This window comes from Arachis hypogaea, chromosome 12 (genome assembly GCF_003086295.3).
Source record: "Arachis hypogaea cultivar Tifrunner chromosome 12, arahy.Tifrunner.gnm2.J5K5, whole genome shotgun sequence".
Lineage (NCBI taxonomy): Eukaryota > Viridiplantae > Streptophyta > Magnoliopsida > Fabales > Fabaceae > Arachis > Arachis hypogaea.
Genome location: NC_092047.1, coordinates 1,510,562 through 1,530,967, shown reverse-complemented (window position 1 = coordinate 1,530,967; position 20,406 = coordinate 1,510,562). Strand labels below are relative to the sequence as shown.

General features: G+C 36.0%; 3 protein-coding genes and 1 long non-coding RNA gene across 4 annotated transcripts; 2 read left to right on the top strand and 2 right to left on the bottom strand.

Annotated features, from left to right (window-relative positions):
* The first annotated feature begins 732 nt into the window (after window positions 1–732).
* LOC112726265 (mediator of RNA polymerase II transcription subunit 12) lies at window positions 733–12,071 on the top strand. The gene is made up of 13 exons (XM_025775587.3): window positions 733–965; window positions 2,268–2,463; window positions 3,184–3,243; window positions 3,484–3,589; window positions 3,724–3,792; window positions 3,960–4,013; window positions 4,153–4,260; window positions 4,610–4,759; window positions 4,848–5,192; window positions 5,285–7,617; window positions 7,734–10,307; window positions 10,680–10,986; window positions 11,128–12,071. Exons 2-13 carry the CDS (start codon window positions 2,336–2,338, stop codon window positions 11,557–11,559), a joined length of 6,666 nt encoding a protein of 2,221 aa, XP_025631372.1. The 5' UTR covers window positions 733–965; window positions 2,268–2,335; the 3' UTR covers window positions 11,560–12,071.
* A 518-nt stretch (window positions 12,072–12,589) lies between these two features.
* Window positions 12,590–14,332, bottom strand: LOC112726264 (protein KTI12 homolog). Its single transcript, XM_025775586.3, has 2 exons — window positions 14,040–14,332; window positions 12,590–13,765 (listed from the first exon to the last, which is right to left on the bottom strand). Exon 2 carries the CDS (start codon window positions 13,733–13,735, stop codon window positions 12,827–12,829), a length of 909 nt encoding a protein of 302 aa, XP_025631371.1. The 5' UTR covers window positions 13,736–13,765; window positions 14,040–14,332; the 3' UTR covers window positions 12,590–12,826.
* A 168-nt stretch (window positions 14,333–14,500) lies between these two features.
* Window positions 14,501–18,347, bottom strand: LOC112726263 (rop guanine nucleotide exchange factor 3). The gene is made up of 8 exons (XM_025775585.3): window positions 18,119–18,347; window positions 17,271–17,673; window positions 16,714–16,830; window positions 16,464–16,618; window positions 16,190–16,264; window positions 15,791–16,090; window positions 15,117–15,461; window positions 14,501–14,815 (listed from the first exon to the last, which is right to left on the bottom strand). Exons 2-8 carry the CDS (start codon window positions 17,626–17,628, stop codon window positions 14,693–14,695), a joined length of 1,473 nt encoding a protein of 490 aa, XP_025631370.1. The 5' UTR covers window positions 17,629–17,673; window positions 18,119–18,347; the 3' UTR covers window positions 14,501–14,692.
* LOC140177182 (uncharacterized) lies at window positions 14,811–15,665 on the top strand. Its single transcript, XR_011868988.1, has 2 exons — window positions 14,811–15,045; window positions 15,152–15,665. It is a non-coding gene; the product is annotated as an uncharacterized lncRNA (long non-coding RNA).
* Window positions 18,348–20,406: the final 2,059 nt, after the last annotated feature.

The window sequence follows — 20,406 nt, the reverse complement described above, 5'->3', positions numbered from 1 at the left end:
TTTATTTCATAAAAGTGACAATATTAACTTCATCTTCAGAACCAACACTGACGGTTCTAGTGTTTCATATCTAATGGCATGCACTGAAAGCTTAATTGTCAATTGCCAATTACAGGGGGTTCAAATTATTCATTTAATCAATTTTTAACTAATCATTTGAACTTGTCATTTTTAAAAATAATAATTACCATAGTTAAACACATTATAAAAATTTGACAAATAATTAATAATTATTATATAAGAAATATACTATTAACATAGTTGTGTATATGTTACTAAGAATCAAAGTTGAGAATTTCTTTTATGGTAAATATTTTAGTTGAGTTAGTTATTGGTAAAAAAATTTACTTTTGAGCTTGTTAATGACTGTGTTTAGGATACTACTTAGTAAAATCATATTTTAATTTTTGTATCATATGGAATTTTTAATAATAATAAAATAAAAAATATATTTTGAAAAAATAAATAGTCATTAACACCATTATTTTCCAGGGATTAATTCCTCTTTTTATTTGAATCAGACAAGTGAAGCTCACTGCCACTGTTAGTGCCTTGTACTAATAAATTGCTTATGAAGATTTATTTTACCATTTTACCCCTAATTAATTTTCCCTTTAAAGCAAGCACAGATGTAATAAAATCAAGCAAAAGGGGCAAAATTGTACAAGATGCATAGATGGGAAAAAAGATGATGATAATTAATAAATTAATAACAACAATACTATTATTATAATAATTTAATAATAATAATAATTATTATTGTAGATCCCTTCCTCTTCACCCCTTTATTCCTATCAGAGGAAGCAACAATAGCAGCGGCTCATCGTCATCATCATCACCAAAAAAAAAAAAAAAATCTCGAGAGTCAAAGCTTCGAACCATTCTTCTTGTTTTGTTTCTCTTTCATACTTTCTCTCTCTTCGGCGCTTTAATCATCCAGTTCGAAGATTTTCCCTTCTTCTCAGGTATGCCCTCAACTCTTTTTCCCCTTTTTCTGATTCTTCAAACCCCGTTTCCCAATTTTCCCAAAAATCCATTCTTTTCGGGATTCCCAATCGAAAACCCTAGCTTCCGGGACCCAATTTTCGACCCCGCAATTTGGTTCTTAAGTTTGAGGTGAAGAAAATAGAGAAAAATTAATTCTGAAAAAATCGAGATTTGGACCCCGCCCAAAACCCTAGCTTTAGATCTTGGTTAGTAGTTCAAATTTCGAAGCTTTTTGTTGCATTAGGTTTGATTCTAGGGTTTCTGAAATTAGATGTTCAGCTCCATGTAGAATTCAGCTTGGATTTGTGGTGAAGTTAGGATTTTTAGGTGATTGAGCTTGTGGGTTTTGTCCTTGCATTTGAAGGAGTTTCGCTGCCGCAGTAATATGAGCTAGATATTATGAGCTAATGAGAAACTGAACTGTTAGAAAAAAAAAAACAATGTTTTCTTTTTTTCTCTTTCTGCTTTGAGTTTTGAACTTATGGATCGGAAGTGGTTTGGTTTGGTTTGAATTGTTTGTGGAACTCTCTGTCTGTCTCTTTGTAATTTATTACCTAAGTCCTAAGATATGGTTTTGGAGTTTATAATCGTGGCTGCTCCAAAATGATTTGCCACGAAGTTCATATTGTAGTTTGAAGTGCTAGTAGTAGCACTTTATATAGGTACAATTTTCCATTTCGTGTTTTCAGTGGAATTCTTTTCTAGAGAAGGTTTAATGGGAACTTTATGATTTAATTGTTAGACGCCACATCATTACATAACGGTATTTAAACTATATCAGAGATACCACTTTCTCATCACTATTTCAGGGTCTAACGGTTGTTATTCACTTATTTAATGATATCGTTGTTGGCATGTTGACATTTGAATGGTAGAGGAAGTGCTTTAGAGGGATATATTTGAAGATTTCTAACTTGGCTGTGTGTGCATTTTCTTAGAAGGATTAAGGAATATAGGTATGTACATATTAAATAAAACTTTTCCTTCCTCCAGCAGCTGGAGCGAAAATTGGATTCGTTGTAGGAATTTATGATGTTGTGTTCTTTTATTTTTCTAGAATATGTTTTGTGTCTAGCATTTTGACTGCATTCTGCAGACTGGAGTTGATTTATATCCCATCCTTGGCAGCTGTAGGAACTCCACTAATCCTGAAAAATATGTGCCAATCCCTTTTTCAATTAAACATCTTGTTATCCTTCATTCTTCTTCTGACATGTTTTTCTTGTTTGCTTGATTGGCATTGATTGGAAATGACTTAGATGACACTTTTTTATATGCAGTTTAGCTAATTACAGCTACTTGTAGTGGTATGATGCTTGGGGCAGTATGCCGGTTATAGTTGGGGGAAATGCAAAGGTATCATGCTGGCAGCTGCACTAGTGCAGTTAATAACAGTGCAATAGGTGGGCCATCTGCTAGAGATGGTGGAAGATCTGATTCATCTACTTTGCCAGCTAACTTCCCTTTGAATTCAAGGTAAGAGAATTTTTCTCTTGACGTTGTTCCATTAATATCACATTGCCAAGTTTGATGCACTGCTTGGATGTTTTCTTTTATGTAGATGACAGGCTATAATAACGTGTATATCTGTGTTTGCATGTTTGCAGCAGCTGATAGTATTAGTTCCAAACGAAGTTGATTTAATGATAACACAGTTCAAAACTTTGCAACAGATTATGTTTATTCTGTATAATGGTCAAACCTGCATCTTATTTTAAAAGTCAAATTTGTTGTCTTCTGAGTGAAATATTAATATACTTAATTTTATAGAAATAGTTAAATAATTATTTACCTGGAAATGTTGACTTTAACTAAGGAAAAGAATTTTTAAGGTGTTTAAGCCAGATATCTTTTCTTTTTTAAATTTGATTTCTTTCTCTAATCTGCAAACCTTACAATTATTTATTATTCAATTAGTTATCACATATTTAGTTATTGGTAAAAGCATTCTTGGTTATTGAATCTACATAACTTAGAATTTGAAATTACAAATTAGGATTGGCCATTTGATTTTATTATAAATTTCTAGAATACTTGGAATAGCAGCACTTCTTCTATTGAAGGTGGTTCGATCTCTTTGTTCTCTTTTTTCTGTTGAGTTTTTTTTTTTTTTTTTATCATGGTTTATAGTTTTTCTTAATATAAATTACAATTTTGACGCTGTGAATCATTCTGAACCAACCGTTCTATTTGCAGGCGACAACCACAGTTAGCCCCATATAAGTTAAAGTGTGATAAAGAACCGTTGAATTCTAGGTACTTCATGAACCTAATAGCTCATTGCTTAAATATTGCTTACTTTGGGTTATAAATAATATTGTGTTATACTGTGCTATTTTATGGCTTGAATTTACCTATTAATTGTTACATATAGAAATTTTGCATGTACAACATTTTCCAATTCTTTCTATATTGCTTTTTGTTTATTTACCCAAAGCATTACCTGAAAGCTTTTATTATTGTTGTGTAATTAAAATTAAATAATTTTCTTCTTAGGCTTGGACCACCAGATTTTCACCCCCAAACGCCAAATTGCCCTGAGGAGACTCTAACAAGGGAATATCTGCTATCTGGATATAAAGAAACGGTTGAGGGGCTTGAGGTGCATCATTATGTTCTGCTGTTTTGTTCATACCAAATTTGATTATGTTTTTATTTATTATTTTTCACTCATGGTCCCAGCTACAGGAGTAGGATAAGTATACAATGTTCACTATTTTTTTGTGTGTGCCTCAGGAAGCTAGAGAAATCTCACTATCCCAGGTTCAAACTTTTAACAAGACAGTTGTCCTTAATTGCAAGGAGGTGAATCCCTTTCCTCTAGTGTTCATTGGATATTCATTTCCACTCTGTTTATTTTGGTTTCTCTGAATTTACAGCACAATGTCCACTTTCTATTTTTTGTGTTCATTCTTTCATTTGAAGCCTTTTTAGATTCAGGTTAACTCTTGTATCTTTCATCTTTTTTCCAGGCTATTAGAAAACATCTTAGGGCCATCAATGAATCTCGTGCTCAGAAGAGAAAGGTAACCTTAACCGTGTCTTTTTTGCATTTTATCCTTTCTAAACATTCTGCTTTTATGATAATTCCATTGTTGTCAGTTCTCTTGTTATTTTGGATTTCGTGCATGTATTTGATCCACATCATTGTGCTTACTTTGGCAGGCTGGACAAGTATATGGCGTGCCCCTCTCAGGATCACAACTTGCCAAGTCTGGTGTTTATCCTGAATTAAGGCCATGTGGTGAAGACTTCCGGAAGAAATGGATTGAGGTATACTTAGCTAGTGTCTAGCTCACGCTGCTTTCCTCTTTTTGCAAGTCTTGTAGTATGGTCCATCTATTTGTTCCTAATGAAATTGGTCTTAATTTTTTCGAAGAATGGTAATCCAGCTGGATGTATGGTATGGAAATCATGGTGGAATCTGGATTGTATTTATTTACTGAAAGATACTTACAGGCCATAGCTATTAATGAATAGCAGAGATATTGTTATGTAATTTCCTATTGCCAATTCCTTAGGATTTTTGTTGTCCAGTCTGATGGGTTGATATGCCTCTAAAATCTTTAAATATATTTACTATTGCTGGTACTTCAGTAACTCAATTAAAGTTTTGTTATAGGGATTATCTCAACCGCATAAGAGGTTACGCTCTTTGGCTGACCATGTTCCTCATGGTTATAAGAGAACATCCCTTTTAGAAGTTCTTATAAAGAATAATGTTCCATTGCTGAGGGCCACCTGGTTTATAAAGGTTACTTATCTCAATCAGGTAAGATTCTTCAATTTTGGTATATTTATCTATCTGATTTGCTGTCACCTTTTAATATTTGAAGGTACATTATGTTTGAACTTTGCAGGTTCGACCTGGTTCTGGTAGTATTTCTTCTGGGGCTGCTGACAAAATTCAGCTGGCTCGTTCTGAGGTTTGGACCAAAGATGTTATCAATTACTTGCAATCTCTTTTGGATGAGTTTTTCTCAAAAAATGCATCTCATTCTACTCATAATAAAGAGCGATCACCACAAATGTCTTATGCTGGATCACTACAGCACAAAAATGATCCGTTACTATCTATTTCTGATGGTGAAGAGCCATCCTTACATTTTAGATGGTGGTATATTGTTCGGCTACTTCAATGGCATAATTCTGAGGGGCTACTTCTTCCTTCTCTTGTCATTGATTGGGTTTTGAATCAAGTACAGGTGGTTTACATTTTCTATCTTCTATTTTAACAAATTCTATATATGCTGATTTTGGTTTCAGGTTTTAATTTTCTCATTTCTGTGCCTTCCAGGAAAAAGAACGGCTGGAGGTCTGGCAACTGTTATTGCCTATTATATATGGCTTTTTAGAAACTGTTGTTCTTTCTCAAACTTATGTGCGCACTCTGGCTGGAATAGCACTTCGTGTTATTCGTGATCCTGCTCCTGGTGGATCAGATCTAGTAGATAATTCTCGGCGGGCTTATACAACTTATGCTCTGATTGAGATGATACGGTATTTAATACTTGCAGTGCCGGATACTTTCGTTGCATTGGATTGCTTTCCTTTGCCATCCTCGGTGGTTTCACATTCAATCAATGATGGGAGTTTTGCACTAAAACTAAATGAAGTTTCAGGGAAGGTAAAAAATAGTTCAGATGATTTCGGTCATATTATTTCATGCATTCAGAAACATGCCGAGGATCTTGCTAAGGCCGCAAGCCCAGGCTATGCAGGTCATTGTCTGGCCAAAGTTGCAAATGCCTTGGATAAATCTCTTGTGCTTGGTGATTTACGTGGAGCATATACATTTCTTTTTGAAGATCCCTGTGATGGAACTGTATCGGAAAGTTGGGTTGGTAGAGTTAGCCCGTGCTTACGGTTATCACTGAAGTGGTTTGGGACTGTAAGTACATCACTTGTTTATTCAGTGTTTTTCCTCTCTGAGTGGGCAACATGTGAATTCAGGGATTTTAGTGCTACTCCTCCTTGTGACATCAAGTTCACTGGCAGAAGAGATCTATCCCAAGTACATATGGCAGTTAGACTTTTAAACATGAAGATGAAGGATATGAAGATTTCACCAAGACAAATGAATGGAAGCACTCATAGAGTCAGTTATTTAGAGAAATGTTCAAATCAGAGGCATAATCAAGGTTATGTGGGAAATGTCTCCAAAGTAAAATCTAGTTCAAAAAGTAACAGTTTTTCAGTTATGTTTGAAAGCCCTGGTCCACTCCATGATATTATAGTTTGTTGGATTGATCAGCATGTAGTGCACAAAGGAGAAGGGCTTAAACGGCTTCATCTATTTATGGTGGAACTCATACGTGCGGGCATACTTAACCCATTGGCGTATGTACGTCAGCTGATAGTCAGTGGCATAATGGATTTGAATGCAAATTTGGCTGACCTGGAGCGACGAAAGAGACACTATTGCATCTTAAAGCAACTTCCTGGGCATTTTATTCGTGATGCTTTGCAGGAGTCGGGGATTGTTGAAGGGCCGCAGCTTGATGAGGCCTTGCAAACTTACTTGAATGAACGCCGCCTCATACTTCGTGTTCCTTCAAGTGGGAAGCAAGATGATGCTAGCAGTGCCAATATATCTGCCATCAAGCGGAAAGGACATCCAGCTTCTGTAAAGAGTGGGGCTTCTACTGTTACAACGGCAACTGATCCATCTAAAACTACTCTTTCTAAATCCGCATCTTCTAAAAATGCAAAAGATGGTGTTAGCATTGACGAACTGAAAGGAGCCATTATGGCCTTGTTACAGCTACCAAGTAGTATTGCTAATTTGAACACTACAGCAAGTGATGAATCTGAAGGCAGTGTTAGAAGACCTATCTTGCCTAACAGCAAGATTGATCAAGTGGAGGCTACACCTGGGTGTGAAGAATGTAGAAAAGCAAAGAGACAAAAGTTGAGCGATGAAAGAAGCTCATTTGCTCTAGTTCTTTCTGATGATGACGATACATGGTGGGTGAAGAAGGGGTTGAAATCCTCAGAGCCTCCCAAAGTTGATCAACCTCCAAAGTCAACCAAACAGGTTACAAAGAGTCGTCAGAAGAATGTGCGAAAGACGCAGAGTCTTGCTCAACTGGCTGCTTCAAGAATCGAGGGTAGCCAGGGGGCATCAACTAGTCATGTTTGTGATAATAAGGTAAGCTGCCCTCACCATAGAACAGGTACGGATGGAGATAATATGAGACCGGCTGATAGCATCCGAACAAGCCAGTGTGGGGATATTGTTTCCGTTGGCAAATCACTAAAGCAGCTACGCTTTGTTGAGAAAAGGGCAGTAGCATCTTGGTTAATTATGGTTGTTAGGCAGTCGGTTGAAGAGACCGAAAAGAATGTTGGCAAAGTTGGTCAGTTTGGCAGGCCCTTTCCTACAGCTGATGATAGAAGCTCAATACGGTGGAAACTTGGTGAGGATGAACTTTCTGCAATGCTTTATTTGATGGATAACTCTGATGATTTGGTATCAACTGTGAAGTTCCTCCTCTGGTTGCTGCCAAAGGTTCCCAATAGCTCAAATTCTACAATTCACAGTGGAAGAAATGTTATGATGCTGCCAAGGAATGTGGAAAACCAAGTTTGTGATGTGGGAGAGTCTTTTCTGATATCATCATTGAGAAGGTGCTGAAAATATCTGATTTTGATCTTTATGCTTCTGGTTGACAGTTTCTTTCCAATTTTTTATTTCTTAGTTTTAAAAAAATGAACTTTCTTTTTCCACATTGCTTGCTATACAGGTACGAGAACATTCTTGTTGCAGCAGACCTTATTCCCGACACACTGACATCTGCAATGCATCGTGCTGCTGCTATTATAGCATCTAATGGAAGGATATCAGGTTCAGGAGTCTTGGCATTCGCTCGGTATTTATTGAAGAAATACGGCAGTGTGACTAGTGTTATCGAATGGGATAAAACTTTTAAGACTACTTGTGATGCAAGGCTTTCCTCTGAACTTGAACGGTCAGTGGATGGGGAGTTAGGGTTAGTTCCATCTGGAGTTGAGGACCCTGATGACTTTTTCCGTCAGAAGATAAGTGGTGGTCGGTTACCTTCGAGAGTAGGCTCAGGCATGAGGGACATAGTGCAGCGTAGTGTTGAAGAAGCATTTCACTATCTCTTTGGAAAAGATAGGAAGGCCTTTGCTTCTGGTACACCAAAAGGTCCTGCTTTAGAAAAATGGGATAATGGATATCAAATCGCTCAGCAAATAGTCATGGGCCTCATTGACTGCATTAGGCAGACGCCAGGTGCTGCACAAGAAGGTGATCCATCGTTAGTCTCTTCTGCCATTTCTGCCATTGTTGGCAGTGTCGGTCCAACATTAGCAAAGATGCCTGATTTTTCACCTGGCAATAATCATTCGAATACAACGTTGGCAACAAGTTCTTTGAACTATGCCAAATGTATACTCCGAATGCATGTAACCTGTCTATGCCTGCTTAAGGAAGTCTTGGGAGAACGCCACAGTCGTGTATTTGAGATTGCTCTTGCAACAGAAGCGTCTAATGCTCTTGCTGGCGTTTTTGCTCCTAGTAAAGCATCTCGAGCTCAGTTTCAAATCTCCCCCGATTCCCATGATACTGGCAGCACTACTCCAAACGATGTGGGAAGCAACTCCAATAAAGTTATGGTTTCAAGACCAACAAAAATTGCTGCTGCTGTTTCTGCACTTGTTGTTGGTGCCATTATACATGGTGTTACCAGCTTGGAGAGAATGGTATCTATCCTCAGATTAAAGGAGGGATTGGATGTTGTACAATTTGCAAGAAGTACGAGGTCCAATTCAAATGGAAATGCGCGGTCTGTTGGGTCTTTTAAGGCAGATAGTTCAATTGAGGTTCATGTCCACTGGTTTAGATTGCTTGTTGGAAACTGCAGAACCATGTGTGAAGGATTAGTGGTGGAACTCCTCGGGGAACCATCTATTATAGCACTTTCAAGGATGCAGCGCATGCTGCCTGTAAGTTTGGTCTTTCCGCCTGCCTATTCTATATTCGCCTTTGTCAAGTGGCGACCATTTATTTTGAGTGCTAATGTTGCAACCCGTGAAGACATTAATCAACTTTATCAGTCTCTAACAGTTGCCATAACTGATGCAATAAAGCATTTGCCTTTCCGAGATGTATGCTTTAGAGACTGTCAAGGTCTTTATGACCTTATGGCTGTGGATGCAAGCGATGCTGAATTTGCAAACTTGCTAGAGGTTAATGGCTCCGATATGCATTTAAAATCCAGGGCATTTGCTCCTCTTCGTTCTAGGATTTTTCTGAATGCCATGATTGACTGTAAGCTGCCACAAAATTTGTATACAAAGGATGAGGGGAGCCGGATTTCTGATGAATCTAAGCTTCAAGATAAGCTTGTTCATGTTTTGGATACCTTGCAACCTGCAAAATTTCACTGGCAGTGGGTTGCGCTCAGGTTGCTTTTGAATGAACAAGCCCTTATCGAAAAACTGGAGGCACATGACGGGTCCATAGCTGATGCTATACAGATGACCTCGCCTAGTGCTGAGAAAGCTGCTGCTGCGGCTGCTGCTTCCGAGAATGAGAACAATTTTATTGAAATACTTCTCACAAGGTTGCTGGTTAGACCTGATGCTGCCCCCCTTTTCTCGGAGTTGGTTCATCTTTTTGGTAGGTCCCTAGAGGATTCGATGTTGTTGCAAGCTAAATGGTTCCTTGGAGGCCAGGATGTACTATTTGGTAGGAAGACCATTAGACAAAGGCTGCAAAATATTGCCGAGGGTAAAGGGCTTTCTGTTAAGGCTCAATTTTGGGAGCCATGGGGTTGGTGTAGTTCGTCTACAGATCCAGTGACTGTCAAGGGGGATAAGAAGTTTGATACCACAGGTCTTGAAGAAGGAGAAGTTGTGGAAGATGGCATGGATTCGAAAAAAGGCCTAAAAGGGTCCTCTCAAGCATCTGATTGTGAAGGCACTGGTGGGGACCAGCAGCATGTGACTGAGAAGGCTCTTATTGAGTTAATTCTTCCTTGTATAGATCAAGGCTCCGACGAATCCCGCAATTCCTTTGCAAGTGATTTGATTAAACAGTTAAATAATATAGAGCAACAAATCGCTGCTGTTACACGCGGGGTAAGCAAGCCAGTGGGAAGTACTTCCCCTGGAATAGAAGGTCAGACAAACAAAGTAAGCCGCAAAGCTATGAAAGGTGGTAGCCCTGGATTAGCTAGACGACAGGTAGTTGTAACAGATTCTTCTCCTCCATCTGCTTCGGCTCTACGAGCTTCTATGTCATTGCGTCTGCAGCTGCTCTTGAGATTTCTTCCTATCCTTTGCACTGACAGGTAGTTAAGAGTATATTTTGTTGTGTTTAGAGTTGTTTTTCTTGACTTGAATGAATGGTATATTTTCTTGATTACCTATTTAGTAGTGTTACCTACTTGGGGGGAAGTCTAGCCATTCATGTTCTCTTGACCGGGAGAAATGGAGAATTCATGTGCCCAAGAGACTGCCATTCATGGATTTAGTTGTCTATATTTAATAATTGAATTACAATGCTGCAAATGAGTTGAATAAATCAATTTGTAATTTGAAACTAAGCCACTAAGGATATATGTGCTGCTAGAAATTTGCTTTAATTGTTTAGGATGATGGTTGGAACTTCTAATACTCAATGATAGAGGCAATTGAGGAGTTTCACATGTTTAATATTGCAGGGAGCCATCTGTGCGGAACATGAGATATTCACTTGCTTCCGTAATCCTTCGTCTGCTTGGTAGCCGGCTTGTCCACGAAGAAAGTTCGCTGCTGAAGAGGGAGGTGGATTCATCTACTGAAGCTGCTACTGGCGCAACTCTAGACTCTTCTGCTGAGGGTTTATTTGATCGATTGTTGTTGGTTTTGCATGGATTGTTGAGTACTCATCCTCCGAGTTGGCTTCGGCTTAAACCTGGTTCGAAGACGATCAATGAACCTACGAGAGATTTTTCTGGAGTCGATCGAGACTTATTGGAGACTTTGCAGGTTTGGCCTTTCAACCTATGGATGTTGTATAGCTTTTGGTTTTGGTGACTCCAGTATTACAGTTTTTGTCTTCTTGAATAACCATTTTTGTGTTGATGACATCATTAATTGTTGTCTAATTTTTTATATTGTCTAATACAGAATGACTTGGACCGCATGCAAGTGCCTGACACCATCCGGTGGCATATCCAGGCTGCAATGCCTGTATTCTTCCCCTCTCTGCGATGCTCTTTCTCGTGCCAGCCACCCCCTATTCCACCATCTGCTCTTGCTTGCCTGCAACCCAGCTTTACGAATCCTTCGACTGCCCCACAGAGGAATGCGGTTCCCTTATCAAGGATTGCAACTAATGCATCAGGGAAGTCAAAACAACAGCAAGATAATAATGATTTGGAAGTTGATCCTTGGACACTTCTAGAAGATGGTGCCGGATCTTGCCCTTCTGCCAGTAATACTGTGAGCATAGGAACCGGTGACCCTGCCAATATTAAAGCTGCCAGCTGGCTTAAAGGGGCTGTAAGGGTGAGACGGACAGATCTTACATACGTTGGTCCCGTTGATGATGACAGTTGATTAACAGGATTTTTATCATCAGTTCAAAGTTTATGATGGAGCCCCTCGTGACAGCGGGTTTTCGGTTGTCGAGAATCATCGCATGAATGGCATAAAGATGCTGTTTTTGTTCTTGCCGTTGGATTGAAAGGAGGCTGATGAGGGGCATTGTTTTTTTGAAGAAAATGGGTTGTAGGGATTTTTCCCTAATTAGCTTGGTTGACTGCTAACCCTGTTGATCACCAATCACCTCATCTTGGATTGTGCACTTCCCTGGCACAGTTCTTAGGTTTGTTGTATATATAGGGATATGATTATTTCAAATTTACCAATTGATCTGAGTAATATATCTCAAAAAATGTGATCTGTTTCATGCTCATTTTTATGCTCTAGTGTACTCATGAGTGTGTTCACAATGTCTATAATCTTTTGGAGGAGCACTAGCACACACAAAGGGCACTCAACCATTGTTTGTACTTTGATACTATATATTATGTTCAGATCACCATAGTTAACTGCTTGATCCTTTAGCATTAGCATTAGCATGAACTTTTTCATTAAATTTAATTCTCTTATTGTAATTTTGATAATATATCACGAGAAAGCATGTATTCACTTGTAACAAGAAGATACAATCACATTTATTTTGGGGTAAAATTTGATTGAGGTGGAATAGACGAGTCAATGATGATGATTGATATGAAGGTAAAGACGTTTTGATTTTCGACATTAAGTACAAAAGAAAAGAGCATAGCTCATTAGTCTGATAAATAAGTTCGGGAGTTTGAATTTTAACTTGTGCATATAGTAATTTATTTACTTAGTCAAAGATAAAATCTTAAATGGAATTTAGACAAATTAATGCTTAGTTTGTCAAGATGAAAAATGACATGAAAAACTTAAAAGAAAAATACAAATTCAAAAATTGAGGACATAGAAAACTGAATTTTTAAAACTAACATTTCTAAGACCGGAGATGGAAATTTTATTTCTTTCTAAAAATATTATCATTTAACTTCTTAAATTCTAAATTTACTCCTCAATTCCCATATTTGTTTTAAACTAAACAAGTAAACATAATACTAAGATAGACATAACTTAGTCAAATATATTTTACATCAAACACAATAAAAAAAACTTAATTTAGTCTCTATCTTTTAGTCTGTCTTCATCTCCCTTCCAAATACAGCCTAAAAAAACATAAAATAGCCCAGAATCTAGTAGTACAAAAATATTGCAGCTGTTTTTATCCCAATCAATCTATGAAGTTTGATCCCAAAATGTTTCCTCAAGAAGTTCCTAATTCCCTATTCAAGTAGTCAATAAACATTCTCTTTGCACTGTCTGCATCCGAAGGAGGTGGTGGCCCGCTTAAACTTGTTTGGCCCGTAAGTTTGATGAAGGTTCGCCGCATCCTGCGAAGCTCCGGCAGCCCAACTGGCCTTGAAATATTGATAGTAGGCAAGTCTTTCCCCACAGAAATACCAACAAGAGGTCCACCAAGAGCTTGTGATTGCGCCTCTGCTATAGTGTTTGTCACCTCCTGTGTTGCCTTGTCCAACTCATACAGAGAATTCGCATCCGAAAAACGACTTGTCTGAGTCGCAATAGTAGGCTGCAATATCTTGACATCCCTGGTTTTGGAATCCACCTTCTTGGTCAAGTATGAAACAGCATCCAGAATGGCAGCAGAAGACTTGTCTATTCCATCTCTGTGAGGCCATAGCTCAAACAACGGCGCATCCCACCGGTTTCTGCTATCAGGTCTCTCAAACCTCCTCACCAAATCATCAAAGATAGTATCATTGTAACTAGCTTCGCCTTTCTCCCTGCGCTCCTCGTTCCACTTCCTACAATTGTTTTCCTCCACGTCACAGTAAACAACACAGTATCTAATCCCCGCTGCACGAGCCAAACACCATAACTCGTATCGATAACCCTTGATGCTATTCAAAGAGTCCACTATAATGATATTATCTTTGGCCACGGATCTATCCACTTCAGAGCGAAGCACTCCTCTCAGATTCTTCTCAGACGGCATATTTGCATAGCTCTCATTGCGATCAAGATGAAAGGAAGCTTCATCAATGATCCTCACTTGGTACTTCACTTCGGATTCTTTGAGAGATTCAGCTAGACAGAGTGCTGCTTTCGATTTGCCACTGCATGGTTGCCCGCAGATCACAACCAATGCCATTCCGGTCAGAAATTACCTCTCTTCAATGATCTGCAGCATAATAACAATCGATCCAGTTTAATTTTGATACTCTTAACAGTTTCAATGAAATTATTTCCATTCCTTTCAATTTCTCCACTAGAATACATGCATACAGATTAAATTCCGAGGATTAATGGACAGCGTTATTTGCAAATCAAGTGTAACAATCCAAAACAATTATCGAAGAAGAGACGATAGCATCATCTGAAAAGAACAAAATGAGAATTGAAGGATAAAATATATGATTCGCATTCAGCAAACAATAACAAGAATAAGAACTAACCGCAGGGGCGAAAGGTGAAGAGGGAGGCGGTGTATCGAAGGAGCGATGCGAGATATTTGATTTGATTTAGCAGAAAAGAGATGAAAGAGATTAAGAATCAGAAAAAAGAAAGAGAAAGGGAAAGTGAAACCCTAGAGACTCAGATTCGCGGGTTAAACTATTCAGTATTCGCAGCTCATACTCCTATTGCTCCCGAAAATATTTTCGTTTGAATTTTATATGCACTTCTAATCTTCTATCGCATTTTAAGAATATAACTGAATACTGAAATTAATAATAATACGTGACAACTTTTGAAATTTACAGGGTTTCTATTATATTTTATTTTATTTTATCACGTATTCTAACCAATTTTATTTGGTGATGAAGCAAATTTTTTTTTTTTTTACTGAGCTCGTCTATTTGAATATTCTCCATTTTTATGCTTATTTTGACCATTTTATCCAACAATAATTTTCAAATGATGATAGTACTTGTTATCTTTTGAACTGAATATGAAAATAGTAATCTGATGTGATGTTAAAGAACTAATTTTCATACAGGTACACTTGATTACCATTGAATAATACAATCATCTGCTACCTAAGTTTTAAAGACTATAGTTTACAGAAGAGAAAAAACAAAAGTACATGAATGGAAGAACATCTTGGTTTCTATACATGTTGGTTTCTCATTGACTTATCTGCACAATGAACATCTTCAATCCAAGCAACAATGTTGAATGCTAAGCCTTCTAAAACTCTTGAGTAGCTTTCTAGTATTGCTTTTCCTACATCCTGCACAACATCACTTTCATTAGCCTATTAGGTGTTTGTCAAATTGTCTAGCTCAGTTTCATCTTGTTCCTTTTTTACGATTCTACCTTTTCTTCAGGGTACATTGAAAAATCAATATATCTTGACAATTAGTTGCTAGATACATCCATCTTTCAATGATGTTCAAATTGACAAATATTTTAATTCGAAGAAAGTATATACCATGACTCAATACCAGAATGAAGGCAATGGTGAGTTGAAGTAGCAACCAACCACTTTTCAGTGCATATTATATTATGAATTTGAACATAGTTAAACTCACCTGATTGTATTGAATTTTGCATGTGTCCAAGGAAGTCTGTGAAAGTTCAGGATATCTTTGCTTCAAGCAGAACAACAAAGTCTCAGCTTTCTCAGCTAACAAAAAGTTCTTGTCTTTGCGGTCGGTTTCGGCCATGAGATCCTTCACTTTGTTCCATGATGATTTTGAGTTGCTTAAACAAGCCTTTCGCCGCCATGTGTACATCGAAGATTCAACCCTGTCTGCCAGCTCAAGTGCTTCATGTTCAGAGCTTATTTTAAGGCAATCAAGAAGGTGATCAGGTGAGAATTTGTCTGCAGAAGACATATAGCGGTAAACTGTGTCCCCTAGGCATGCTCTTCCACTCTGAACAAATTGATGATAAAAAAGTCAAATAAAATGAAATGGAAATGCATTCTCATGTACTCAATGTGTATAGAAGATTTTGTTGGTTTATTTTTGCTAGTGTCATGCATTTGTAGATGTAACCCTTTATGCCAAATGTAGTTCTAAGTAACTTCCAAAGAAGGCCAAAAGATAATTGACATGAAAATTTAACTGTTTGTCCTTGATAGTGTCTTTATCTATTTTTCTACTATTAAACATAGCTCTTGAAGAAACAAAGTTGCATTATTGCCATCAGGATCAAATTTAGTGAACTCTCAATAAATTATATGTGAACAATGAGGACTAACCTTGGGAAGATTTGCCATGTATGTCTCAGGGATAACCATCTCTGCTAGAACACTGCTATTTATTGCCATGGCTGCTTTATGAATTTGATTTGCACAATCTCTTTTCTCAATCAAGTGCTTCCTTGACTTATCAGAGAGGCCACCAGGGTGAACACAGGGAACTGGCAACCACCATTTCTCGTCTTTCCTTTGAACAACCACCCTTCGAAACGATCCGGCACGTGACCGAGACGAATTCCCCGACATACTCCCTTGTTCCGCATACCAAAATTCAGTATCCTTGAAACTATCCAATATTTCCTGTCAAAATATAAAAAACATTGTTCATAACCTTAAAAATGTTGGGAGGAAAACATTGTTGTCAAACACAAGAAGCAAATTCAAGGTGTATTTTCTTACCATAAGCAATGTGTCAAGTTTCTGTAAAGCTGGAAGGTTGATATAAATATCTGATCTTGGTCTGCTTGTCATCATCTGGGACACATAACCAGATGTAAAAAACATTGTTCATATCCTTGAATTGTACACTCTGTAGGTATAGATGGTAAAGTGCACATAAAAGGTTCATTATGATAAAGGATTAACTTTAGTTTCAACTAATTTAGCAGATATCAGATACTAACGGTTGGTTGAGAAAAGAGAAAAAAGAAATGAAAATATAACTATAGTTCACCTCTACAATTGTGCCATCATCTAAGCATTGTGCAGTTGGAGCAAATTCAACAATGTAATCACAGAGAGATAGAAGACAATTCATTTCTCTTTTCCACATGGCCTTCTTCTCAGCCTTCAGAGGCTCCAACTTCAGGTTTTGTCCAAAAACAGTTGCTGCAGAATTTTCCCAACCAAAAACATGTTTAGTGGAAGAAAAACAATAACATTTACCAAAGTAAGATATTGCCTCTATTAAAGATATTTATTACCATAAAGGTTAGTAATGGAGTTTGAGATTGTAACTGCAGTGCATACACCTTTTCCACCACCAGACATGTCTTCCCCCAATAGAAGCTTTGCAAATCTTTCCTTCATCATTTCAAGCTCTGCAAGTGACCACACAATTGAGCTAATTTCTACAAAACTAAACTTCTTCATAGATAAATATATTTTAGTTTATGAAATTATACCAAAATTTTGTTTTAGTCCATGAAAAGGTGTAGTTTGTTTTTAAGTCCCCAATTTTAGAAAAATGTGCATACCTGGTCTTAGTCCCTGAATTATGCTGTGACAGGGACAAAAATAAGAAATATAAGTTTTTGAGGTTTCTTTTTAAGGATCATTTATGATAATTTTATGCAAATCTTTCCTTCATTATCATTTCAAGCCTCTGCAAATATAACAAATTTATGAAAAATGTGTGTAGTTAATCTTAGTCCCTAAATAATATCTGTGACAAGGACCATAATAATATTAAAGAAATGTAGACTAAAACCAACCAAAAATATTTTTCATAGAAGTTTAACAAAAAGTTGTGTAAACCAACCTGACTCCAGCAGATCAAGATCATCAGATTTACTATCTAGTGAATGCATCCTCTTCTTCATTCCTCCAAGACTTGAAAGAGCAGCTCCATGATGATGACTAGACTCGGTTCTCATGGTGGCGGCGGCAATCCACCGAGAAGGCGGCGAAGGTTGAAGATCACTACTAGCAAAACTATGATTGTCATCAACAGGCTCTAATGATGACAAGTTTGAGGCCTCTGAGTTACTCCTACAATATGCAAATGAATCACCACTGAATGGAGAGTATTCAGTACTTTGATCATTTTGATCCATAGAAGAAGTTGATTGCTGATACCCCAAATCAGAACTTTCATCAAAATTTGATGAATTTTCCATATCTAAATCCAAAAACTTAATCTATGCTCAATTTTTCTCAATACCCTGCAAATACATAATCATGAAAGTTGAGTCATATTTTGAGTTTGTAGTGTGTCATACTATGATATAAAAGCTTAGCATAAAAAATTTACATTGCAATCAAAGCTATATAAACAAAACAAAACAAAAAAGGAAAAAAGGTGCTATATTAAAAGAAAAAGGTGACAACATGTATGTTCATGACTTGTTTATACAAAAAAGCAAAAGCTAACAAAGAATGTTCCTGCTATAAGAGACCTAAAAATAATTCAGCTGTAGAATGCAGTAAAGTGTATGTGAATAAAGCATTGTCTGGTTTGAGAACTTTGTGAGAATGAACATTGATTAAAAAAAAAAAAGAGTTAAAAAAAAATTTTAAACTTCAAGACCAATAATAATTAAACCGTTGGAACAAAAGCATTAAAAATAATTAAAAAGCAACGGTCCCCAACATTCTTTTTCATGTTACCTTTTATTTTTTCAATTTATTTGTGCTTGGTTTTGAATTTGAAACTGTAGCTTAGATAAACATCATTTGAAACAGTTCCCTCCTCAGTGATTGTGCCTTTATTTATCCAGAATAAGAAAGCAAGCTTTGTTTCAAGGACTCAGAAGCTAAGAAACCAAAGAAAGAAGAAAAAGCTAGTAGCAGATATGTCCAAAATCATTGTATAGGAGCAGAATAAGACATAAAATGTGATTATATGTATGATTAGACATAACATTAAATACTATTCTAATCTTGTTTGCATTGGTTACAAGTACTCATTATTATAACGTGTAAAACAGAACATATATTTAAGAGTTATATTTTTATGGGCTTATACAAAATTATCATAATTTTTTTTTGGTAATAATAATAATAACAAGAATAATGAATTTTTAATTACATTTTATTATCTAAGACTAGCTGTAAATTGTTTTTGGTTGCCACAGTATTCTCTAGTCCGATAGGGTAAGGACTAATTCGTCAGTCATCACGGATTTGAACTCTATTTAAGAATTTGTCACTAGCCAATAGATTACTATATGCACAAAACGGAATTTGAACCTTCGATACTTGCTTAAACAGACGAGTCATGAGTGAGTTGATCACTCGACCAACCGAAGTTGATTAAATTAGCTGTAAATTGATTGCATTATTTTGTACTTTGACCTGAATCACTAATTGTTTAGGTAGTTGATAATATTAAATGTTTTTTGTCGGTTTTCTTAACTCTTATTTTATTATTACTCTTTTTAAGTTTTAACTTGTGTGAAATTTACCATGCAAGATTCTCTTCATTTCCCAGGCTATAAAACACTATTATAAATTTATAATACGCCGGTTTTTCAGATAGGATAAAGATGAATTAACAAGGATTTATGGTCAACAAAACAGGTTGATGAGTTATGGGTGAAGATTGAATGAAATGGCTGCATGTGAACCATATGAACTAGAAATCAAGATGCTCAATTTACACATATCAATGATTCTCTAATATTTTAATAGCTTTCAATACTCATTTATTTCCCCTAGTACATACATAGTACATTCATCTTAATACAAAAATCCACCTTAACAAAAAAAAAAGAGCCTTTATACATATTATTTTATTTTTTTAACAAAATAATCAATTAATAATTAGAATAATTAAAGTAGAATAATCAAATATATTATAATTAAATAATCAAATACTTTTACTAACATAATCAAATTCTTTTTATGAACACTAAATATATTCCTATAATAATTGATTAGTAGCTGACATTTTGTATGTTATATATATATATATATACTAAAAATTAATTATCATACATACTAAATACATCTTAAAATATTAAATATACATTAAAAACTTATAAATAATATACGTAAATAAATATAAATAAATGTGATTAATTTGATATTATATATAAATAAATATATGTAAATAAGTCAATCTTTGTGTGAATAAGTCATTCTTGTTTAAAGTAATATATATATATTAGTTGTCTGTATCTAATAATTTATATTTATGAAAAAAAAATAAAAAAACCTATCTAAGCTTGAAACTAATATTTAGAAAATAGGATCCCAGTGGCTATTTTCTATTTTGTTGGTTGAAATTTAATAGTACTAAAGTAGCTGGCCTATATAATTGTATAAGTAAGGGTTAGTTAGAAAGGCATTCATGTGAACAATTATTGTTATTATTTTTAGGGTTTGGGAGGCACAAAGATGTTCAAAGACGTGCAACCCACATTTCTCAAAATATTGTCTTCATTTGGCTCAATGCTGCTGGATGAGAAATTAACAGTCTAACAACCTACAATGAAATTACGGTATTCACTACCTCAATATATTAAAAATCAAAACTATTTAATATAGCATGCACGTATAGGGATGTTTCAACATTATGTTTAATTAAATTAATTAAATATTAGTATGTGTAACAAACAAGGAAAAGGATAAAATATATCGGTAGAAGTATATTTGTCAGATCTCGAATTTAGTAAAAAAAAATTTATCAGAAAATGAATAGAAGATAAATTTTTTTAATTTTCTAATATATTTTTATTTATTTAGTTTATTGGTTCCTCTATTATTAGTGATTTTTGGATTTTTTTTGGAAGTACATTTAAAATTAATTGTGATGCTAACTATTCTGGCAATGGTGTTTGTGTTGGTTTTGCTTGTGTTTGCAGAGATTGGAAGGAAAGGTATCAATAATGCTATTTGGAAACAATTGAGAGTCATAGTATTTTGTAAGGAGAGTTATTTGTTATTTAGAGAAG